The sequence below is a fragment of the Mytilus californianus genome, unplaced genomic scaffold, assembly GCF_021869535.1.
Source record: "Mytilus californianus isolate M0D057914Y unplaced genomic scaffold, xbMytCali1.0.p SCAF_3, whole genome shotgun sequence".
Classification (NCBI taxonomy): Eukaryota; Metazoa; Mollusca; class Bivalvia; order Mytilida; family Mytilidae; genus Mytilus; species Mytilus californianus.
Window position 1 is genome coordinate 110,221,659 of NW_026262679.1, and position 25,886 is coordinate 110,247,544.

Here is a 25,886-nt window from a genome sequence, read left to right on the forward strand (position 1 = left end):
CTTTTAAAGATAATCATTAACCATGGTACAAAAAACAAGTATATATTACAACATACTGAACTGTCATTGGATGTATACATATTTTCGGTGTGAAAGAGGTCAAATTCTTTGTTTTATCTAATTGACCATCTATTGAGTCATTTAACAAGCTAATTTTCGAAAATATTAAACATTTTTTTGTAATTATTGTACACTCTTTTCCATTTCTATTTCATGAAAGTTAAATCTATATTTGCTGTGGTTTAAAAAAAAACATCTAAGCAAACAATGGAGCATATAACAGCTTTCAAACGATCATGCTTTGATGAAAAACGGTATCGTCGTTAAAACATTCGTACGGATGTCCCGTTCTTTAATTTCAGGTGTTGCAATCCTGACCGTCTGGAATATCCGCTTTTGAAGGAATTCACAGATTTCTATTTGCATTCGAATTCGGACAATGGATATTTTCAGCAGATTGAAAGTAACACCACAAAGCTAGTAATGACCAAAGCTTTTTTTCAATGAATAATGGAAATTGCCAGATTTGTCATATTTATGGAAAATTTAAGCTGTATTTGTTTAAAAGGAGATTGCTTTATTAAGGTATGCAATAATAAGATTATTTGCTTCAAAGAAATTTAATCATGATTTATAGAGGTTTGTGTAATACTGTGCCTAAAATTAATTATATTTGTTCAAAATATATTTTACTGCCCGATAGGATTATTTTGATGCAGTACTTTTTTCCATTGGCTTTACCATAGAAATTCGAGCCAAATTAAGCAAAATGTAAAAAAATACATAAAATTACTGTTTCATAACCAATCCGTTTACTACCCAAGGCATTGCGGTCATAAAAATTTCGTGCACGAGTATTGTACAAAGACTACAAAACTAAACAATCTAAATACTGTATTTGGTGTTTCGAGCACAAATTTTGTACTCCAAGTACCGAGTAATGTTTTATGTTACACAGGGTCTACAGTAGTTACTATCCATTGAGTGAATCTCCAACTTTCCGACGTTAGTATTTTTTCAAAGTTAATAACAAATTGTTCAATCTTTTTGAAAGATTTTTATCCTCATTCCATCAGAAGTTTTATCAATATCAAAGCAGTGTTTCCTGTTGCTCTTTATTTTGAAAGATTTTAAATTTCAGGTTAAAAATTTGCATTTGCTATTAAAGGGAGCACGGTTACCTGAGAATAACAAAAATAGTCTACGGGGAAATCAAGGCATGGCGACATCCCTGTGTTAAAATTAAGTAAAATGAAAGGGAAAATGGTAACAAATTTAAAACAGAAAAAAAACTGGTTCAAAATAGATGGGTACGAGGAATTTCTCTCTCTCTCTCTTGTCTTCATCGTTATTCTAAACCAATTTTCTATGGAATTGCGCATGGTCTTTTTTCCCAAAATCATTTATTAATTGTATATTTACATGTATATCATATTATGTATATAATTATTTATGTATTTGTCTTTTACTTATTTTATTGTAGTTGTTGTAGTGTTTATGATTTACTGTGTTTCGTTTTCTTATGAAAACTTCTGCCATCAATCTAGACAACATATTAGGCTGGGAACAAATTTTTGTAAATGGACTTGCCAAATCGAAAGGAATCATTATATCGAAAATAGTTTGAAACATAATTTACAACATTTGATATTAGAAACATTTAATGGAAGCAGAAAAATTTCGTCGGTAAGTACTGTTAAATTTACTCAGTTATAGTAACAAATAATTAATCGCTTGTTCACTAGGTATCACAACAAACTCTTTAGCTATATCTATAGGTCTGTTTTTTGTTAATTGATATATATATATGACCGGGTATATATTTTTGATAAACAAAATATATGAAAAGGGTGGAATACTTGATGTATCAACTGCTCACCCCTACCAAAAAAAAAAGATTGAAGTCCCACCCCCCTTTCCGAATAAGATATGCCCTAAACACGCCACATAACAAACTGAGTGTAACAAGTATATGTGATAGACATACACGTATGTATATGTGTATATTGTATTAATAAAAGCAGATGTGTGAAATATGTTAATGAGACAGCAACCCAACGAGAAACACCAAAAGCCATCTAGAGGTTATCATACAGTCTTCAACAGTCGACAAGTGTCGATACATTATGTCAAACTATAAATCGTCGAAAATTAAAAAAAAAGTAGTGAATAATTCACGTGGAATAGTTTAATTAGAAACTATAAAATATCTGCCATCAAACCCCAATTTATTAAATAAAACACATTAAGATAAGATAGGAGACAACTGAAGCGGTTCCTGACTTGAATATGTAGAGGGAAAAACTAGTATTTTGAGCTCTCACTCTTTCATCTCGATGTATAGATGTATGGGAAATTGACAATTAAACGGCACATCTTTAGCCATATGATCAACCAAAAATTCCAACCGTAAACGAAAAGGAATACTCCTATAGCATCGATCCCCTAGAATAAGACTCCTATGGGTGCAGGGATATCGATTATTTTGAGACTTCTGCCATTTTAGATTTATACTGCTGGCAGATTACAAAAGCCACCCTCAAGACATTTAAATTTGAAAAAATATAACATAATGTTTAAGCAAAGAACTAACAGTTCGAATTCATTATTTGTCATTTTCGAACCAAAAAATTTAACAATTTTCCTTGTGGTTCCTTGGTAGTTAACAAAAAATAATTCATAATAATGTAGTAACATGTGTAAATATATAAAAATTCAGGGGTCAACTTGATATATAAAATAAACTTTTTTTAGGTAAAAAAAATTGGGAAACCCCGATTCATTCATTATCACAGAATTAAAAACTTAATGAATAACTGATTTGAAACTATCATTTAAATAAGAGGCATAACATGAAAACGGATTTTGCGCCATCAACATACCATTCGGATTTGCCCATTCTCAGTCCGAAATTTAAAAGTTCAATCATTCTTTTTAAAAAAAAGCATGCAGAGAAGCTTCCTGTTTCCGAATTCTTCCATTTTAATACAAAATTGTGATTCATAACATAATAAAATAAATAGTGAGTAAAATCGTATTTCGCATCATTACCTGCAGAAGGCACCTCAGGAAAATACGAATGTAATAAGTTTAATTAAAACATATTTCATATGTCGGGAGACAAAAATTTTAAAGCAATCTAAAAAAATGTTTCGCAGGTTTTTGATGGAGATTTGTCGCCAGTTTCCAATTTTGAAAAAGAGGACATTCCAACTGTTCCAAGAAATCAGACTCAGCGATCATTAGTAAGTAGACTAAACAGACCTTGTAGTTAATTTATGCTTTCGTTCCAGACAATTTTGCTCTAAATATTCAAATACATCATATGGCAAGAACCTCAATAAAATGATCTTGTTTGTTCACATTAGTTTATTTGTACGCCAGTGACACATTAGTTTATTTGTACGCCAGTGACACATTCGTTTATTTGTATGCCAGTGACACATTCGTTTATTTGTACGCCAGTGACACATTCGTTTATTTGTACGCCAGTGACACATTCGTTTATTTTTACGCCAGTGACACATTCGTTTATTTGTACGCCAGTGACACATTCGTTTATTTGTACGCCAGTGACACATTAGTTTATTTGTACGCCAGTGACACATTCGTTTGTTTGCTTGTTTGTCATAAACCATATTTTTACGCGAACCAGATGCAAAAAGTATAGATTAAAAAAAACGAAGTGTATAAAGGTAAACACAACAGAAACAAGATACAGACAGTAGAAAAATACCACACCAATGTCCGAGAAAATATATAATTGAAAATTTTTAAAGATTTTACACTTGCAACTTGAAAGGATTTAAAGATTTTAGGCTTTTAACTTGAAATGATTTCAAGATTTCAGACTTACAACTTGAAAGAATTTAAAGAATTTAGACTAGCTACTTGAAAGGATTTAAAGATTTTAGACCTACAGTCGCCATTATAATTCACTTTGTATTCTACAGGTATCAAATTGGACTATAGCATACAATAAACTGACAGAAATAGCTCTTTATCGACAGTTTGGAACAACCTATTATGCTGATCACAATGATTTATACGTGAACTGGGATGATGATAAGGCGAAGACATTGTTGTGTATAATGAAACATCAAGCAAGTAATTCTGGACACAGTATACCTAACTATACTTGTAATAAAAGACTTACATTGTCAAGGCATCCAACAAACAGAGCAGAATTTGCAAAATGGATGTATGTCATATTGGAAGATAACAAGAAAGAGTTTTGTGAAATTCATAAACTAGTTCTGCCTCAAGATAGTCATATGATTCGTCGATGCTAGTCAAGAATTTTATTTTAATTCCGATCTCATTTCAAATTAAACTTTCTTTAATTGAATACGCAAAACCACTAACCTGTAGGAAAGGAGGGATATGTATGTTAATACCTTTTGGGAAAGGAAGTGGTTCCAGACTTTATTTTCGCATTATTTTGCATGATTTTCAATAATCTGTAAATCGACTCTAAAATTCTTTAACATTTGGGATGAAAAACAAGAAAAATATTGATTATTTAGGTTTTCTTGTATTGTACATGGTAGTAATGCCGCTTTTTGTCTTGTCTGTCATCCTGTCTGACCATCATAAAGATATTAAGGCATATAACAGATTGAAATATGACAAAATTAATGCATGCGTATTTCTGAGCCTTCTATTTGTCTGCACCCACCTTTTAATGTCAATCCCACAACTCTTTCTTCATATGGAAAGAATTGCTTTATGTAAATTTATAATTTTAAAGCAAATATAATTTTGAGTGTTAAAGTTATTTTGATTTCAATGAAAATTAGGAACCTTTTGTTTGGGGAAAGGAGGATACGCATGTTTTTTTGTTTAAAATCCATACGTTGATTTCATATATACTTATATTATCTATTTATTTATGTATACTTTAACATTGTTTAACTGTATTATTATCTAACATATTATTTTATTTTGTACAAATAAAATATTTCAAAATATATATGTAAAGTCCAGTTGTAAGACATTAGCGTCTTTCAGCATAAACATCCGATATTGAATGAATGTTAGCCTCTTCGTATAAAACATAGGAAAAATATACACCTAGAGCAGCAGCCATTCCTGAATATAAGAGAAATGGAAACTGCAACGCCATATGTTTTCAAGACAAATTTGATGGTATAAGTATTCTGTCAAGTCCATAAAAGAGTTGTCTAAGTAGTTTTGTGGTGATCAATAACCTGTACTATCAACACTCCGCTCGTGGCAAGGAGCGTTCGACTGCGATCTCTAAAAAATGATTATAAAAAAAGAATAAGGTGGACTTTTTTCCAGCTGAAAATGGAGTTAAACACCAACAATCAATTCATGACTGGAAACATATTCTTAAACTCTTTATACGGACTCAGTCATTTATTATACAAAAAAACTATATAGAGTTCCAGACAAGGTAAACATGAAAAGGATAACAAATATTTGTCCAAATTGTTTAGGCTACGAGTCGCGGATACAAATTATAATTAGAAAACTAAACAAGTCTATGAAATATCTATTTTTATACATCAGAATGATGCAAGATACCTGCATGTCCTAATACCAATACAAGTATGTTGTGCTGGTAAATCATCCAAGATCTCCAATCACTACTAAAATCATAAACTATATTTGTGTATACTGAACCCTTACTGGGTTTGCTTGGTAGACATTTTTTTTCAAAAGACGTCAGTCACTAAAACAGTATAGGACTCCATTGTGCTCTGCTTTTTCCTTTCATCGTATGTGGAATACTCTCAAGTGTAGCACTATCATTCAACTTCGCTTTCTATTGATGATGTCTCTTCACAAGGTCATACAAAGTTTGGCGACTTTGTTGATCACATCAATCCAATTCAATTTGAAGCAAGTTATATCTCCCTCGTATTGTTTTTATGGCTGCTCATCCAATTGTTAACTTTAGATTTTTATGTAGCAACATTCCATAAGCACCTGTGTATGTTTTTCACTCCAGTAGATGCCATATACCGGGCCCTTTGCTACTATCGGAATTTTCCTGATGAATCTTTTTTTTTAAAGGGACTTAATAATCCACCGGTTCTAAACGGGGTTTTTGTGTGTGTTTTTTTTAATCTTCAAAGACTACATAAGCCACAAGTTTGTCCTCAGTTCCTTCATGACACGTTACTCAATACGACTCATGATCGAATTTTGACTTGTCTTGAGCAATACGATGATGCCACGAGCAGAATAGTAACTACCTCTCCGGAGTTTAGGAGACTACTTCCTGGCTCTTTGTACCAAACGGTTAATGCCGGAGTGTCGTTCAATCATCATTTTTCTTGAATTTCAGACTATATTGTTTGACTTTCCCTTGTTTTTAAGTTGTTTTTTTTTGCCAGGCTCAGAATTCATCTTCAGTTTAAAACATCAACCATTTTTACAGTGTTGGTTGGTGAAGAACGATTGAAATCGACACAATATATAACTTTAACAGTCACCATCCGTGACGATTTTGGATGACCGATACAATATTTTTATGTGCAACTCACTATAGCGATTTTTTTAGATCTTTAAATACCAGAATGATCGTCAGGCTAATCTATAATTTTACCAATTTTGTCACTTTTTCCAATTGTGACATTTTGACAATGTGTTTATTTGCACGGAAGGTAATGCATAAAATTAAGAGTGGAAATGGGGAATGTGCCAAAGAGACAACAACTCGACCACCAATGGGTCTTCAATACAGCGAGAAAATCCCGCACCCGGAGGCGGGCTTCAGCTGGTCCCTAAACAAAACTGTATACTAGTTCAGTGAAAATGGACGTCACACTTAACTCCGAAACATATAAATGAACTAAAATAAAAAAAAACATACAAGACTAACAAAAGCCAGAGGCTCCTGACTTTGGACAAGCGCAAAAATGCGGCGGGGTTAAACATGTTTTGGGAGATCTCAACCCTCCCCCTATACCTCTATATATATATAGCCAATGTAGAATAAAAAAACACACATCAATACGCACAGTAAAACTCAGTCTAAAAGAAGTCCGAGTCCGATGTTAGAATAGCCTTAGGTAACAAAATGTATAGCCATGCGTTGACAAAAAATCCTATGTTATATTAGTCGTTTTTTTACACATGTTGGACAACTTTTTAGTTGTGTAGAGCTAATGTAATTAAAACCCACATGATGAGAATCTTGACTTTTGTTGAAGGTGTGAAAGATTGTACACATGTATGCCGGGTTTACGGTGATACAAATCATGTACACTTGTATATTACAATGTAATTATGAGTATATACCCTGAGACTACTATAACACAGTATGGTAGTCTCAGGTAAATCCAAGGAAATGTATATAATAAAGTTTAGATATATAATTCCTTGGTATACCAGCTGTACTGTACATTGCTAATAAACGTATAAATCTTGGTGTTTGCGTTAGGTGAAAAAAAAAAAAAAAAAAATAGACGATGGATAAAGTTGTATCCCGAATAACCGAGTACCTGTGCTTATGATATCATAACAGTAGTAGAGTAAATTAAAGCATTAGGTTAATGATTTAAATAGTACTATTTGAGTCAATGGGCGTCAAGGGATGACGGATGCGACCTTGAAGCACAAAATATTACTGATTTTTTTTGTACGGTTTTAGTTCTTTTTCTTGTTAGAATAGCACCAAACCATCGCCAATGAGTCCAATAGGGATAGTAAGTAAGAAGTAAAGTAATTTCAAAAATCGACATTGATCGCGGAATTTTCGATCCGTCCGGTACTGTGATCGGAATCCAGATCACATCGTGCTTCCGGCGATAAATTGTTTGACTGTACATTGAAAAATTCATGAATTTATGAACTTGTATGCCATTTTAGATTTAAATATCTTGATATACTTCTTTTAAGACACCTTAAATTTTATGTATTATACAAGACAACACTACAATTTAGTATATCATGACGCTGCTAGCCGGCATCTTGGCATGAAAATAATTTCATGAATACAATTCAAGCAGTGCATGAATGGTATGACAAATACATAACGATGTAACTGATAATTCTTTAAAATTTAAGAAGGTTACGTTACATTACCCGAATTGCACCCATTTAGCAAAAATAGCAACAATTTGTATTATGATTTGACAAAATTTTATGCACATCTTTCAACGACAACATAGCTAAATATATTTAAATATACACTAAATGGTCACTATATGTACTGGTAGATACCTCAGTTATTCTGAACTCCCCTTGATAGCTGTAAGGGGTACAGTGATATCTTTGTACACTCCCTATTAGGACAAATGAAGATGTGTCACTAACATATGTACAAACAACAAAAACTTTGAAAAAGTCAAATTTAAAAAATGAACAATCAAAATATGTCATCATGCAGGCATCCATTTCTTAAAAAAATCAAAAGTTACCATGGACTATTGTCAAATTGTTCAAAATATTTGGAGAAATAAAACAAAACATTAGATATTCAATTTGTATGGATGCAATATGGGTTACAAGGTAGTCCAAATAATAATGACGTCTTGAAAGGCTATTATATTGTTTTGCTTTGAAGCCTTACAGCAACGTCATAACGCTGAAGCCATCTTTTTTTGTTGGATTTTGAGAGGGAATTTTGCTGTCAACTTTGAGACCCAATTTAGTCATAAAATTTTCATTTAAGGCTAGAAATTTTTGCATATATACAAATTCTTACCTTTTATGTGTTTGTTTGTGCAAAATATTCCCAATAATTCCCTAAAGTAATGATAAAATAAGTTACAATTCCATCCGAGGCGGATGATTATCTACTGCTTTTTTTAAAACGTTTATCTCATATCTTTTTAGGAGAGTATAAAATAAATTTTTACACCAAACTTGGTAAAATTTGACAGACCCGAATTTCCGGAACGTTTGTTTTATATTATCCGGAAATGCAGGTCCATCAAATTTTACAGAGTTCATGGAGTTTGGTGCAAAAATATATTTTATACTAAAGTAAAGCATCTTAAGGAGCAATCAGCTAAAAGTTTTAATAAAGCAGTAAATTCTCTCTCAAAGTCCAACTGAAAATATGAGTTCGGCGTTATGAACTCGCTATAAGGCGTCAAAGCAAAAAATGTAATGGCCTTTCAAGACGTCATAACTATTTGGACTACAATATGGGTATTCCTCATTACAGAATCATGGGTTGTTTGGAGGCTGGTTCAAACCCATTTTTCTATCATTCAATATGGATTCAAAATTGAATTGGTGGAACTATGTTGTAAATAATGATACATTGTACATCTTCAAAATAAACACAGACTGGAAACTTTTGTCTATCATAAATCAACATAGGTAAAAAGTCTGTCAAAATAGGTGCAATTTGGGTTATCTCACGTTACACATAATCTGAAAATGATGTAGACGTTACACACTTGTATAACTGATTTATTTGATTACAAACACCTGGTCCCATAGTCCAATAATACAAATGTAAGTCTTCATAGGTCCATATTGTTTGCTTTCAACAGTTTTTAACAGAATTTTTTTTTTAGTTTCGTGGTTCAGCATTGATAGTAATGAAGTCTTTGGTTGTAATTTAGGATATCATAGTAAAATGTGATTAAAATGTTAAAATGTGGGGGTAAATATCTGGAAGAGTTACATACAAATGTAACTTCAACAACACAATGTTATTTTGGACTTCAGCAATATCTGATTTAATTGCGCTGAAAATTGAGCTATTGAGAAAACAAACAATAAATACTTCTGTAGGCATGAAAAGGAATCAAGTGGTTCCACAGATAAACAAGAAAAACATAATTTTGAGAACTCTTTTAATTTCTATAATGTTAATTGAAATATATATTTTTACAGAATTTGACAGCATGGACGAGTTGACAGCTAAACTTGCCTGTGACTTTTCTGTCAGTAGTGATCCAAATAGCACAGCTGCTGTTCATCCCAGGTTTTCACAGTACAAAAGTAGAAATCGTATTGACCAGGAAACCAGACGAAATAGGATATTAGAAGAACAAAAGAAGTAAGTTATTCATTCGTGTGACTGCAAGTATTGTCAATAATTGTGAAAGTAAACATTTTAGATGTTTTTGCATTTCTTACTAAAGTATGAAAAGTAGCACTGTCAGAAAATAACATTAATTGTAGAATACATGACGCAATAACTTTAAACATTTTGTGACTGACAAAATTGGTTAACTTTTTATTGCAAAGGACCTTCAAAATTTGATTTATTTAGAACAAAATTTGACATATTACAATGTATTAAGTATAATTTGAGTTATGTAGTGATCTATAATGTTTAAAATATAGGTATTACTACAGACTTACCAAGATGTAACACTGTATAAATATAATGTAATATTTTTCAGGCACAGATTTGATTATTTGAGTCATGTGCGGAACCTTTCAGAGGGACAATGGGATAATGCTGATGCAGAATCTGTTGACTCTCAGGAATCAATGGATATACAAGTGACAGATGAAAATGTCAATATTAGACGTCCTGGAAAATATTATAGAAATCAGGTATATAGCTGGGTCAATGAAAATTATAAAGTCCACAGTATAGTTGAAGTGTATGGGTTTATATACTTCTAACAACATGTGAAGTCATTGTGGAGCAAAAGGAAACTTAAGAGAATGCGAAGGGTTCTCCAATTACAACGTACATTTGTTAAATTTTGTTTACTGGGGATTCATTATTATTATCTTTGGTGGATTCCAATATTAGAAGATTTCATGGTTACCATGAATTTAAATGTTCAACAAAGTACATGTATGCAGGTTCTTGTAAAACCATGAAATTAAATACCTGCAATTTTTCCTTAATCAAGAAAATAGATGAATCCACAGTATTATGATAGCAACATCACTCACAGTGAAATTGATTACTAAAGTCAAATTAATCAATACAGATACAGACAGTCAGAGAATGGAATATATTAAGTAATAGACAATTTTATTTCCATTTGATATGGTCAGTTTTCAGCTATGTCCAATTACCCTAAACAAAAATGTGTATTATAAATAGAACATGAATAAAAGGATGATGAAGGATATACGTCAATGAGACAGCAACCCAATGCTAGCACATCTTTAATATTGAAACAGCTTTATTGCAATAGCATGTAAAATCTTTTTTGTAATAGCATGGCTTACTGGGATTACTCCACCAATGCAGGGCTTTTCTTCAACAAAAAATAAGGTTGGACAACACAATTTTTCTTTTTTCTGTGAAGAACGAAATGACTGAATAAAGCAAATATCTTGGCTAAATTTTAATCTGTTGATAAATGGCTTATATGAGAAAAAATCCTTGATTAGTATGAATCTTTTCACATTCACCACTGATGTTTATATTTTAGTTAATGTATTCTGAATGGTTAGTAGAAGTACCAGATGATTTTGTGGAGAATTATTTAACAGTTGTGTGTCCTGTTGGTAAAAGATGTTTGGTTATAGCTTCAAGGGTAAGATAAACTGTCAGACAAAAATGTAGAGGAAGTAAAATATTGAAGATGTTTTCATAATTTTATGCAGTGATGCAGCATAAAGAAAACACTAATCAATCAATGCAGTGCACTGATATGCATTTCATACTAGCTTCTTCCTTCTTTTTGTATTTGACTGTGTAAATGTTTATATAGCTTCAATAAATACATACTGATATACTACATTTTTGTAAATAACTTTTCAAATGAATTTAATCTTTGAAGCTAAAGGAGGCATCTCTTTGCATTTTCCAGTGTTATAGTGGCAAATTAGAAATATTATTTCCAGCTTCTGCAGCCTTGTTTGGAGCCAGAAATCATACTATAAAATAACAATATTTTGAAACAGTTAATCAAGCTTTATGCAATATATATGTACTTTTATACTTTTGACCCTTTAATTTTTGCACATGCTCTCATCAGGGTTAACATGGCATGAAAGACACGGAATTCTTACTTCATTGTAAACTTTTAATACAAATTTGATCATCTAAATATATGTAGTTGTGCATATTATTTCATTTAATTATTGCAGGGGAAAACAACTGCTTATGCTAAAAGTGGATACCAGGTAGCTCAGTTTCGGTCCCAATTTCCTGGTGGTAACAAAAGCACTTTTAAAGGTGATATTGGTGTAATGATAACTTACAACTTTTTTGAAGCTTTAAAATGTAAGGTCTTCCAAATGTTATGAATATTCAAGAGGTTTTATGGTCAAAAGGTGGCATAAATGTTTGTTTCTACTAAAATGAGAAAACATACATATTTTGGCACATATTTGTGAATGGGAAATATTAAGCACATGCAAGCACCAGAAAATAACTTAATTGAGAGGTATTGTTTTTAAACAAAGCTCATGGTGGTTCATTATTTAGTTGGTACTTGCATTTGCTTGATGATTTGCATGCCCAAAAACTATTTGAAGACTGACCAAAATTATTTTTGACAAGAATGCATGTAAGAGGGTTTTCCATGACTTCACACCTTCAGACTACCTGTTTTAAAGTGTTTATTAACTAAACCTAAAAGTAGACATTATTGTAAATCTGAAGTAAAGTCAACAGTTATGCAAAAAAGCCCTCACCACACTCTCCTTTATATCAACAATTTAATATAGTTGAAGATGTCTCTAATGTATGATATGCTTTATTCTTTTATTGCAAAAGCATTCCAAAAAATTTGATCTGTCATTTCCTGTTTGGCAATATAACAAATTTTGTTTCATTTGCATTAGGTCTACTATAACAGACAATTGAATAAATCCTAGGTTGTTTATATGAAAAAAATTGTAAGATTTTATCAAAATCAAAAATGAAGACGTTAGATATTGATATGAGCTTTATATATTTTTTGGATGAATTCTTAAAGGAATAAGATTTGGATAAAGAATAAGGATTTAATAAAGTGCATATTTCCTGTATTTTTTAAAATTTTTATTACAAGGAAAATCACAATAATTTTTAATACTTGTATGTAAATTTTTACAGATAATGCTATTCTTGACTGTATATTCAACGAAGCTGAGGGTATATACTACATACTAGATATTATGTGTTGGAAGAACCATCCTATTTATGACAGTGAGGTCTGTATAGTTATAAGTTTTGACATTTTTGATTTCAATACCCTAGCATTTAATATAGATAAACTTATCATAGATACCAGGATTAAATTTTGTACACAAAACACATATTTTTCGTCTACAAAAGACTCGTCAGTGACGCTCGAATCAAAAAAGTTAAAAAGGCAAAATAAAGTGCGAAGTTGAAGAGCATTGAGGACCCAAAATTTTGAAAGGTTTTGCCAATAAAGCTAAGGTAATCTATTACTGGGGTAGAAAATCTTTAGTATTTCAAAAAAAAATCGAAGTTTTGTAAACAGTTAATTTATAATTATGACCATATCAATGATGATTCATGTCAACACTGAAGTGCTGACTAAAAGAATAAAGGTTAAGTTGAAAACATTTGGTAATAATGAATATTGGTTTATTGTTATGGTGCCTCACAGGTGTAAGTCTGCCACCAGAGGTTGTTGTATCGCATCAGCATAAAAAAGGGATCTTTGAAGTGTTATATTGATAATTAAAAATTGTCAAATCATCTAATTTTTTATAGAAAAAACTGTCCTCGCCTAATATCCAATATGTCTACCACAATGGACTCCAACTCCTCTCAGATCCATCAGTGAGGATATTTTATTTAATTGATTCTTATTTTACAGACTGAATTCAGATTTTTTTGGTTGAACAGTAAAATGTCAGAAACATCAGAAGTGATGACAAAGTCAGAGAGTAATCCAGTAAGTACAGAAAGGTTAATTTAAGGACTTAAGATATGCTTAAAGATAACACATCCTAAGTGTTGATATTTCACTACCACACACTCGTATCACGTGTATTTGATGTATTTTTGAATAAACATGATTAACATTCTATGCTTATCTAGCTTATGACAAGGTTTGTCATTAGGTCCAATGGTAGCTGTTTATAATCTTCGATAATGGTTTACCAATGCAAAATAAACAAATTACTCAAAATACCAAAAAGTCTCATGTTTTAACTATCTTTTGTGCCAAAATGTTTACTGACAAGATTTAAATTTGAAATTGTCTCATAATTGGGTTCATACTGTGTGTAATTTTGTACATGTGTCTACACTTTTAAGGCCCCTTTTGGTCCTAATGCTCCTCATGATTTTATACATCCTTTATAGTCTTTCAGATGTTTTTGTTTGAGTGTTCCTGCTATGATGCACAAAATTTATAAAGATATTTTGGTTTACTTATTTTTTGTCAAATATATCAGTTGTGGAAAAAACCCATTGTACATCATATTCTCTAACACAAGCAAGTATTAAAAAATTGAAAAATTTGTCAAGCCTGTAACATTTTGTTGCGGAAGTGAGACATAGCGATCCTACATTCCTTCATCTGCGTCGTCAACAAATATATTAAGTTTGTAGTTACAGATTTTTAAGACATCAATGAATTTTCAAAACTTCAAGGAATTTTATGAAACTTGGACAGAAACTTTTTTATGATCAAAAGACAGTATCAGACTTATTTTTTTTTTCAGTAAACATTTAGATACAGTCTTCAGTTTAAGTTTATTATACATCAATAACTTTGTCAAACCTTCATAGAATTCATGAAACTTTTGCAGTCACTATTTTATGATTAAGAGATATTTTAGACATCAATAATTTGTTAAACCTTCATGGAATGTTTTAAAGAATGTTTTAAAACTTGGAAATAAGCTGCTTCTAGATAAAGAAGTAGCATCAGAAGAAAAACTTTCAGATTTTAAAAAACATTTCTATATTATACTGATAAATTGACTTAAGTTTTTTCAACCGACATTACACTTTTACATGGATGTTAATCCCAGGCAATATACAGGGTTCAGCAGAACCCTTTACAATTTTTTCACTGAATAGATTCTTTAAAATGTTAGATATATACTTAAACTATGGAAGAGATTTTTGATAAATGATCATGATGATATTGAATAGTTTTCTTTATTTACAGTATAGATTTTTGCCTTTATCAAACTGTCCACCTTCAAAGGAAGCCATCGGTGCAGCAGTTGCAGGAGCAGCATTTGAGGTAAAATTCTGGGATGGATTTTTGTTTAAGTATATAAGAAGACATACGATACCTATTTTGTGCAATAAATTTGTAAATGAACTGATAACTGAGATTAAATTTATTTTTTAAAAATTTGATTTATCTACTTTGATTGTTCTAAGCTATTTTATACTAAATTGATGGTTGCTAATATTTCAGGGGCAAATTTTTAACATTTGTTTTGATTATTTTCATATGAGACACTAGGTGACTGCTTGATAGATTTGGCTCCATATTTAGGACTAAAATTAAAAAAAAAAAAAATATCGCTGAAAAAGAGCAGATTCTTCAAAAGGTGTAACACTATACACCAAATAGCTGTAACTTTCCTCGTGGTTAATAGAATAACAGTCGGAGCTCAGTCACAAAACATTTACTGAGCACCAAGATAGGACTGCAAAAACTTATTTCACAAAGAATTTCATAATCATTAAAAAATAGAAATATTGATTTAATTAATGTAAAAGAACCATGAAACCAGTACTTAAATAACATTTATTAAACTATAAGTTAAAAGTTTCCAACAGTGGGTTATAGCTATGCACACCAATTTGTGTCAAGCACCCAGATATTGCTTGCAAAGAACCCCTTCATTTAAAAAAAATATAAACAGGTTTATGCTCTTATAATATACTAGATAATGGAGTGTATGTCCAAGCGGGAACTTCTCTAGATTCATAACTTTTGTCTGCTGTTTGGTCGGGTTGTTGTCTCTTTGACACATTCCCCATTTCCATTCTCAATTTTATATTTTACAGAGTTTGTCTTTAGTGCCGTGTGGAGACAGTAGAGTGCCTCCCCGTGCTTCAGGTTTCTGCTCTTATAATATACTAGATAATGGAGTGTGTGTCCGAGCGAGAACTTCTCTAGATTCATAACTTTTGTCTGCTGTTTGGTCAGGTTGTTGTCTCTTTGACACATTCCCCATTTCCATTCTCATTTTATCCACCTCAAAAATTTTGAAAAGAAATGTGGTAATGTTTAAAGAGGTACATAAATAACACCAATCTTCTAAGGGGAGGCGATACAGTTTCAGGGAAGATTATTATTAGCCTGAAAAAGAGCGTTCAACTTAGCATTTTTTTTAGTGGTTTGGTTTATGATGACGTCTTTATAACCTAATCTTATAGCAAAATTTTAATTTAAAATTTTTTTAAAAATATTCACAGAATTACCCATTGAATTAGTTACAAAAAACATATTTTGTCAAATTTGAATGAAATAAAAGACAAAATATTTGTTTTTTTCCAGAAATTTTAGATATTTAGTTCTGCATTTAGAATTTATATGGCAATCGGAAAGTGATTTTCCTGCAAAAATGAATTGGGGCAACACATTTTCAGAAACAATTTTTTAAGTTTTCTCTTACATGAGCAAAGTTTCACATACATTTTATGTGTTAATTTAAAGATTGACAAGGAAAGTTAACTCGTACAAAAATATAATAAAATGACAATACAAAAAACTTCAGGCAAATTTAAGTAATTTCGGCATGTAAAATGAAAATTCACTCAAGTTTAGAAATAGAACAATACTGCTGACATTGTAATTTAATTTTTCGCTAATGAACATTTATATACCTTTTAAATAAAACCACTTTGGCTAGTTTATAATGTCAATAGCTGTGAAGTCTAATGAACGATTGTGAGGTTATAGATTAAATATTAAGGTGGTAAATTAAAAAAACACACTGCTGATGACAAACAAGTGTAAACACAAACCAGTCAAAAATTGATTTCATCACATAAACGCATTTTGACTTGTAGAGGTCAAAACAGAAATAGACTTATTTAATTCTAAGCTCTTGACTAATGTTATAAAGAAAGTAGCCTATAGAAGGAAAGATATCAAAATATGTTTTCACATCTGAAAGACTTTGCTAACACTTTAAATTAAAAAAAAAAAAAACTATCAGGTTTCTTTTTTAGTTTCTGTCTGTTTTGAAAGAACTGGTCCTCTTAAGCAAATGATGTTAAGAACAAAATGGTAGAAAATACATACTGTGGTATGTGTTGAATAGTACCTGAACTGTATCGAAAAGATGATCTAGATTATTGTTAAAATTTTAGGTTTAGCAGTAAAATTATTAAGGTCATATTGTTGGTGTTGTATACACCTTTAAAATAAATTTTATTTGTATCCTTTGTATTTCAGGTGGATGGATTGTTATTTTATCATAAGAGAACACATTATACATTTGGTTCAACTCCTCTTGTAGTCTGGCTTAAACCATACATGCTTCCTGAAATTCTAGGCATGACTGTTCCAGAAAAACTTGCAGCACAAAAACCTGACAATTACACCACATATGCTGCTCATATGGAACAGGTTGCCATAGACAAGGAAAAAAAAGAGGTTGAAATTAAGGCTAAAAAGGAAGCAAGACAAAAAGAATTTAAGGAAAAAGGAGAAAAAATGGAAACAACAGGTGAAAAGGTGAAGAAAAAGAAAGGAAGAAGAAATAATCGACAGCAGCAACAACAACAAAATCAGGGCTACGATTACAGTGGCTATGGATATGGTAATCAGGATTATTACGGATATCAGGACTATTACTATGATGACCAATATGGAGATAAAAAGGAAGATGAAATGGAAGTGAGTAAAGAAGGTCAAGGTCAGGGAGATTATAATGGACAAAGTGAACAGTATGAACAAGATTCTGGCATAATTGAAATTCATGAAGGAGGAGGGGATGGAATTGAATGATAATTTCCTTTCTCTTACAAAATAAGATCTGTGATTTGTTTTTTTGCCAGTTTTAAGGTTGAAAATTCTTAATGGCTGCAACAGTATCAAATAAAAAACACAATTTGAGAAAGTGATGCAATAAGGAATTTCTAGGAAGGCTTTTAACTATGAGAACAAGTTTTAAAAAGAATTGAGGATGTTTGAGTTCTGTTCTTTTTAATGTTATAATGTATGTTGAAATATGAAAATAAATGCAAAATTATTTTACTTTATTCTCATAACAGATTAATTTCATGATTTGATGCACAAGGATATGACAGCCATCATGGATAAAGAGATTGACAAGAGATAAAACAAATTTTGTGGTAAATGTCTTTAAGAAATAAATTTGACAAAATTTTTTTTGTATTGTAAGGTTTATACAAAGAAGTGTTTTTTTTTTAAACATTTATAAAATTTGTAAATGTACTTTTGTAACTGTTGCAGCCATTAAGTTTAAATGTCATTATGGGGAAATGTTGAATCATAAAAATCACCAGTCCAGATTATTTTGTCTGAGGTGGCTGTCTGTTCATGTGAAAATGGTGCTTTGCAGTAGTAAGCATAAGTTCCTTTGATGGTTTTAGTTCGCTCCAGTGGAGCAGAGCTGGGAATATGAAAAATATGACGACTGATGTCTGTCTATTTTTTACTTTCATCCAACAGGGAGTACTGTTACACTTACAGATCTCATCAAATTTAAATGAAATCTATTTCAAAGGTTTACAACAGCAGTATTTCATACATTTTGAAAATCTGGGCTGGTTGGTGATTTTTGTGGATTTGTGCTTGTTAGAGTTATAAATGAAATGAAAAATCATCATTACTCACTCTCACATTTCATATCCTAGTTATATGAAATTTATGTCAGAGGTTTACTAGTTTGATAATCAGTACTGATAAATTATTCTTTAGGAGGTACGAAATGTGAATTCTTTTGGAAATCACTTTTTTAAGAGAATGCATACTTATATTTTTCATTTGAGTTTAATGAAATTTATGTTTTAACGCTAAAAACATCACCAATATCTTTGGATGAATTGGAAAATCATTGGCTTATCTGGTTTTTTTTTTTGGGTTACGCCCCTGTGAAATGTAAATAAAATGGAAATTCAAGTTTGTGAGCATTGTCACACTACACATTTAAATCATCAGCAAAAGTGTTCAATGCTGGAAATAGCAATGCTTCATTCTATCGTTGTTATCTGTGGTTAAAGATGTTTTTAGACATCTATATAAAAATAAGGAGATTGCCAATGAGACAACTATCCACCAAAGTTCAAATGAAGTGGATGTAAGCAACTATAGGCAACCGTACAGCCTTCAACAATGAGAAAAACCCATACCGTATGGTCGGGTATAAAAGGCCCTGACATGAAAAATATGAAACAGTTCAATTGAGGAAATCAATGGCCTAATTTATAACAAAACAATTTACAAAAAACAAATATGACAGACATGAACCAAAGACAACCACTGAACTACAGGCTCATGATTGAGGAAACCAACGGCCTAATTTATAACGAAACAATTTACAAAAAACAAATATGACAGACATGAACCAAAGACAACCACTGAACTACAGGCTCCTGACTTGGGACAGGCACATAAACAATGTGGCAGGGTTAAATGTTGTTTGTGCTAACTTTGTCAAAACTTTATGGAATTTAAACTTAGACAGTAGCTTCTTCATAATCAAAAGACAGTATCCAAAGCAAAATTGTAATTTACCTAAAAAAAAAGATAGAAACAAATCTTTTTCAACATACAACATTGTCATAATAAGTTACATATGACTACAGTGCTTCTTTTGTTTGAGATAACCAAAGGAACTTCCATATTAATTTATGCATTTTGATTGGTTGAAATGTATGACAATGAAAGTAAAGCAAAAGCAGACTTATGCAGCATGAAAAAAATTTTCAAGAAAAAAAAAATCACCAAACATACGAGACCACTTTCCAGTTCCATGCATTCCGTCAAAAACTTTTTAGTGAACATCATTTGTGCGTTCAGGGGCAGTGTCACTTCCTTCCCATGTTGAGCTAGTGGTTGAAAAAAATCTGATGCTTTATTGCACAAATTATTAGGCAAATTAAATTCTTATAATTGATGATCAGCACTGCTGTCATTAGGGAATTGTGATTAAGTACCTACGGAATAAACATTATTTCTAGTTTATCCTGCAAAATGATGATCACGAAGACGCTTGATGAACTTTAATAGTGCAGGGATACAGGCAGTCCCCTATATCTGGTAAATGACATCATAAAGGCGTGCATAATTGACGAACTTTTCCGTTGTAGGACATAACTTGAAAGTGGTCTATTATAATGGTAAAAATGAATCTGGTGATTTTTTCTTGATACAAAATCCAAGATATTACTGTTCCTCATCTCAGAGTCATATGGAGGCCTTTAGCAAATAGCAAAATCTCACCACATCTTGCTGCAAATTACAAAATAGCCCTTAAAATTAAGTTAGTGAAGTCCTTTGCTAGATGTTGATAACACTATATATTGTTGTCAACCACCTCTAGGGGAAAATAACAGGAGATCATAAATCTGCTCAAATTAGATGATATGCCTACACTATCATGACAATAGATTATAAATAGTGTGATTTTCTCATACACCAATTTGGTATTTATGAACAAAAACTATTCACAGATCTATGGGAAACAGCTTGCCTAGACAAGTGCATCAAAGTTATATTTTAATCTAACAAATCAACTCTCCACAAAATCACTTTGCTAACTCAAGCTGCTACAACATGCATGTCTTGCAAACATATCTACAGAGAAAAATCAACTAGTCATTCATGTAGCCTACATTGAAGTCTATACAATAGATAGCATGAGAACATTAAAACTCTGCCAAATATCCAGGTCAGAGGTCAAGAAACAATGTCAGGTGAGAGTATATGGTAAGGTCTTATGCTTATTCAACATTATACAGTTGTTTGATAGGTTGAACACAGTGTTGTGAAGGGTTTCAACACTTTGTGGTTGCTTATTTTTCTAAAACTGAAGACCGATGATGCCCCTAGGAGGGGGGTCTAATCCCAGATCCCGCTTATTGTTTTGTCAGATTCCCATATCCTGCTTATCATTGTAATAATATATAACGCTTGTAACTTCACGTGTCCCGCCCGACTTAGTTTTCTGTTTTCACGTACAAATAATTTGACTTTCATGAATCACGCTTACAAAAAATTTGCTAGTCCCGGGTCACGCTTAGACCCCAATGAGTCCAACTAGGAGAGGAAAACTTTATATGAAATCCCTATGCCAAAGCTTACTGAAAAAGCAGCAATCAATAGATGAAAATTTGATTGCAAAATTTGGTCTCTAATTTGTACCGTTTTAAAGATATATAGAATATTACCAAACTTATACAGTTGAGAGAAGACCTCTGATTTTTAGAAAGTTGGTTTTTCACATTCTCCAGGTGAGCATATTCCTTGCACCTTTTTTGTATTGTATGCAATGACAGTCGTGAAGGCTAGACAAAAGTTCTTACATTCTGTTGTCATGAGCATCCTCAACATTTAGGTTCTGTCTGTGGTTAAAGTCTATTTACATTTATAAAATTGTCAAACCTTCAGGGCTTTTTAACAAAATTCTAACAAGGTTCTTCATGATCAAGGGAGATGATCTGGAGAAAAATTTTGAAATTGATTTTTTTCAGTTTTCTGTATTTTACTGATAAATGGATTGAGGTATTTTTTATAACATTTAGATACAATCTGAGGTTAAAGTTTTAAAGACATCAATATCTTTGTTTAACTTGAAACAAATTTAATGAGACATGGACAAAATTTTGTTCATGATCAAGAAATAAGAATAAATAATTTTGTTTGGTTTTTAGGATAAATTTAAGATGTCAAAAAAGTGGTGACATATTCTGATTTCATTTGCTCAAATGATGGAAAAAATAAAACAGTTGGTTAAATAAGATAGCTATAAATTAATGAATAAAATAGATTCGCATATTATGTTAAAATTTAGTATGCTTTATCAGGGTAATAAATCAACGACAGGCTTATATTTATTATATGAATTTACGTGTCCAGCACAATTTAATTCTGTTCTCCATTTTTATACGCCCGTTTACGGGACGTATTATGGTATACCATTGTCCGTCTGTCCGTCCGTCCGTCTGTCTGTCTATCCGTCCGTCGTCAACATGTTGGACATTAACTCAAAAACGCTTTCACCAACTTGCAAGAAATTGTGGTGAATTGTTTATATCTATTGACATGAGCTTCCTTTCGATTTTTATATATTTTAGATTTAAGTTTACAGGGTTTTATTCATAAAAAAAGTGGTTTTTTCCATTTTTCGAACAAAAAATCAAAAATGCTTTCAGCAGTTCTTATGAAACTTTGGTGAATTGTTTATATCTATTGATGTAAGCTCCGTTTAGAATTTTATAAATTTTTCATTTATCATTTCTGAGTTATGTTGTTTTATTCATTAAAAAAGGGGGGATTTTCCAGTTTTCGAACAAAAAATCAAAAATGCTTTCAGCAGTTCTTATGAAACTTTGGTGAATTGTTTATATCTACTGATGTAAGCTCCGTTTAGAATTTTATAAATTTTTCATTTATCATTTCTGAGTTATGTTGTTTTATTCATTAAAAAAGGGGGGATTTTCCAGTTTTCGAACAATAACTCAAAAATGCTGTCAGCAATTCTCATGAAACTTTGGTGAATTGTTTATATCTATTGATGTAAGCTCCCTTTACATTTTCATAAATTTCTAATATGACATTGAGAATTAATTGAACTTTATTTGTTTATAGTCTGACAACAGATTTACTTAGTATTGCGCAACAGCACAGTGTATTGCACAACAGCAAGAAATCTTTAATTGAATATAAATTCAATTCATATAACCAATTTCAATTTCTATGACTACATTTATTCAGAAACCTATAATATGTCAAATATTTAATTACAATCCAAATTCAGACCTGTATCAAGCTTGAATATTGTGTCCATTTTTGCCCCAACTGTTCAGGGTTGGACCTCTGCGGGCGTATCCAGCTGCGCTCAGCGAAGCAGTATATTCTAACCTGCAGAAGTGTCTAAATGATACTTAACAAGAGCATACACCACTACTAACAGGTGAGTGGCATACATGGAAGAAAAATCCTAAAGTGAAGATCATGGTGAAAAACTTAGTTCTACTTAGTACCATAGCCCCTGTGTATATGTACAAAAAAAATTCCGCTCTATTACTTTGAAACCCTTTTGAGTTTGGTTATCTAACTTAGCATGATTATTCACCAATATTGAAAGGAGTGTTAGGTACAGGGGAGAAAACAACTACATTGAAAATTGATCAAAACTTAGTTCAACTTAGCCATCACTGTGCATATGTACTTAAAGGCATTTCTTTTGTTTATACAGTACCGGTATATGAAATTTCATTATCTTTTATATTTAAGCTGATGCAGTCTGAATGGATGACAGCTTTACCAGAGAAATTTGAAACAGATTGGTTTATGATAGCTTGTCCAACGGGAAAAAGACAAATGGTTATGTCTGGAATGGTAGGCTATTCCAATAAAATATCTAAATAGGTGAAATAAAGGATTTATGTGTCCGGTATATGAACTTTTATATGATATATTTATATTTTTTTACATCTAAGGAGGGGGGTATAATTAAACAGCTATGCAGAGGTAAGGGGTAAATGTATATTTTAGTAATCCATGCCATGTTTACATGATACACAGCATGGATATATTCATGAGAGAAGCTTTTATATATATACCACAAAGAAAAATAACTTCTTTTGATTTTCAATTAATTATGATCTAGAGGTCAAGTCAAGGGTCTAGATCTATATTTTAATACAAAAAGAAGGAGATGATGGTCAAAGTTCAATGAGACAGCAATCGCATTAAAAAACCAGAAATCTATGAAGGTTTACTTAGTTTATTGTCCCCTGCAAAAGCATTGTGGGGGAAATAGAAATACTGGGTGTCTGTCCGTCCATCCATAGCGCTCTCATGTGTACATTTCTTGCTAGATTTTTATGAAATTTATGTTATAGGTTTATATCATCAATGTCTATGACAAATTCGAAAATCAGTGCTGATCAATTATTTTTTAAAGAATTATGCCCCTTGGAAATATTGATGTTATGGAAAATTGCATTGTTAGTGCTCTCATGTTTACAATTCTTGCCAGAATTTATGAAACTTATATCATAGGTTTATATCAGCAATGTCATTGACACTTTGGAAAATAAGTGCTGATCAAATTATTTTAACGAGTTAGGTCCCTTGGAAATATTAATTATAATGGAAATTGCATTGCATTTGCTCTGAAGCCTTCATTTCTCTAAGGTATTTATAAAAAGTTTTAAAGAACAAAAAAAAAATGTTTTTTTAGTTATTGCCCTTGTACCTTGGATAGATAAAATATGTGCAACATGGGGGACATTAGAACTCTGTTCTTTTATTTAACTTTCATTGAAACCTTTGATCTGAATCTTCATTTCAGTATTTTTTATATTTTAGTCAAAAAAAATTCTATTCAATTTTATTTAGTACATTTTATAGATAATTTATATTTTAGTACATTTTATAGATAATTTATATTTTAGCACCCCATTATTCTCTTTACTCTATTTTTTAGCCCATTTTTAGCTCACCTGGCCCAAAGGGCCAAGTGAGCTTTTCTCATCACTTGGCGTCTGTCGTCCGTGGTCGTTAACTTTTCCAAAAATCTTCTCCTCTGAAACTACTTGGCCAAATTAAACCAAACTTGGCCACAATCATCATTGGGGTATCTAGTTTAAAAAATGTGTCCGGTGACCCGGCCAACCAACCAAGATGGCTGCCATGGTTAAAAATAGAACATAGGGGTAAAATGTAGATTTTGGCTTATATCTCTGAAACCAAAGCATTTAGAGCAAATCTGACGGGTAAAATTGTTTATTAGGTCAAGATCTATCTGCCCTGAAATTTTCAGATGAATCGGACATTCTGTTGTTGGGTTGCTGCCCCTAAATTGGTAATTTTAAGGAAATTTTGCAGTTTTTGGTTATTATCTTGAATATTATTATAGATAGAGATAAACTGTGAACAGCAATAATGTTCAGCAAAGTAAGATCTACAAATAAGTTGTCATGACCAAAATTTTCAGTCAACCCCTTTAGGAGTTATTGCCCTTAATAGTTAATTTTTAACAATGTTTTGTAAATTTTTGTAATCTTTTACAAAAATCTTCTCTGAAACTACTAAGACAAATTTAACCATACTTGGCCATAATCATTATTAGGGTATCTAGTTTCAAAAATTTGTCCGATGACCCCGCCTTCCAACCATCATGGCCGACTTGGTTAAAAATAGAACATAGGGGTAAAATGCAGTTTTTGGTTTATATCTCTGAAACTAAAGCATTTAGAGCAAATCTGACAGGTGGCAAAAATGTTCATCAGATTAAGATTTATCTGCCCTGAAATTTTCAGATGAATCTGACAACCCATTGTTGGGTTGCTGCCCCTGAGTTAGTTATTTTACAATAATTTTGCAGTTTTTTGTTATTATCTTGGATATCATTATAATATCTAATATCTAATACTATTAATTATGATTTTAACCTTATTTTACATGATTTCCAAAGCATCAGAAATACAGGTGAGCGACACAGGCTCTTGAGAGCCTCTAGTTCTATTTTCTATTTTTTGTTTTATTTTCAAAATGGAAAAGAAGGATATTATGATTTAATTCATGACACAGCTGTCAACACATACTTGATTAACAAGGCAAAAGAACAGTGTTGTTTTTCATCTCAAAGTCAAAGTGCTGATTTCATGCTATATGTTCCACTTTTTATTATCTGACATGTTTAGTAAAATTGTTGTTCTTTGTATGATTATTAATCACTTAGCTATACAATGCATGTAAATATTGAAACAACATACCAAAACAATAGGTTGATGATTGGAATTTTATATCAAATCCTGTGAACTAAATCTATTTGTTTTACCTCAGACTTGGATCTGTAACAGTTGTGTATTAAGAACATGTATGTTATACAATATATTT

At 31.5% G+C, this 25,886-nt stretch overlaps 1 protein-coding gene and 1 long non-coding RNA gene across 3 annotated transcripts in view; both read left to right on the plus strand.

Moving 5' to 3' along the window:
- Positions 1 to 336: 336 nt before the first annotated feature.
- On the plus strand, positions 337 to 4,846 carry LOC127735793 (uncharacterized). Its single transcript, XR_007998590.1, has 4 exons — positions 337 to 585; positions 1,484 to 1,686; positions 3,159 to 3,245; positions 3,954 to 4,846. It is a non-coding gene; the product is annotated as an uncharacterized LOC127735793 (long non-coding RNA).
- Positions 4,847 to 7,758: 2,912 nt separating this feature from the next.
- The window catches only part of LOC127735774 (uncharacterized), a 34,535-nt gene continuing 16,407 nt past the window's right edge, over positions 7,759 to 25,886 (plus strand). The window contains exons 1-10 of one of the 2 annotated variants that reach the window (XM_052246081.1): positions 7,759 to 7,992; positions 9,826 to 9,991; positions 10,341 to 10,497; positions 11,337 to 11,441; positions 11,998 to 12,085; positions 12,950 to 13,047; positions 13,686 to 13,763; positions 14,991 to 15,068; positions 17,244 to 17,687; positions 23,274 to 23,378. In XM_052246081.1, the coding sequence (XP_052102041.1) occupies positions 7,986 to 7,992; positions 9,826 to 9,991; positions 10,341 to 10,497; positions 11,337 to 11,441; positions 11,998 to 12,085; positions 12,950 to 13,047; positions 13,686 to 13,763; positions 14,991 to 15,068; positions 17,244 to 17,687; positions 23,274 to 23,378 (1,326 nt within the window). In that variant the 5' untranslated portion in view covers positions 7,759 to 7,985. The remainder of the gene's footprint in view (positions 7,993 to 9,825; positions 9,992 to 10,340; positions 10,498 to 11,336; positions 11,442 to 11,997; positions 12,086 to 12,949; positions 13,048 to 13,685; positions 13,764 to 14,990; positions 15,069 to 17,243; positions 17,688 to 23,273; positions 23,379 to 25,886) is intronic. The other variant, XM_052246082.1, reaches the window with a different exon arrangement.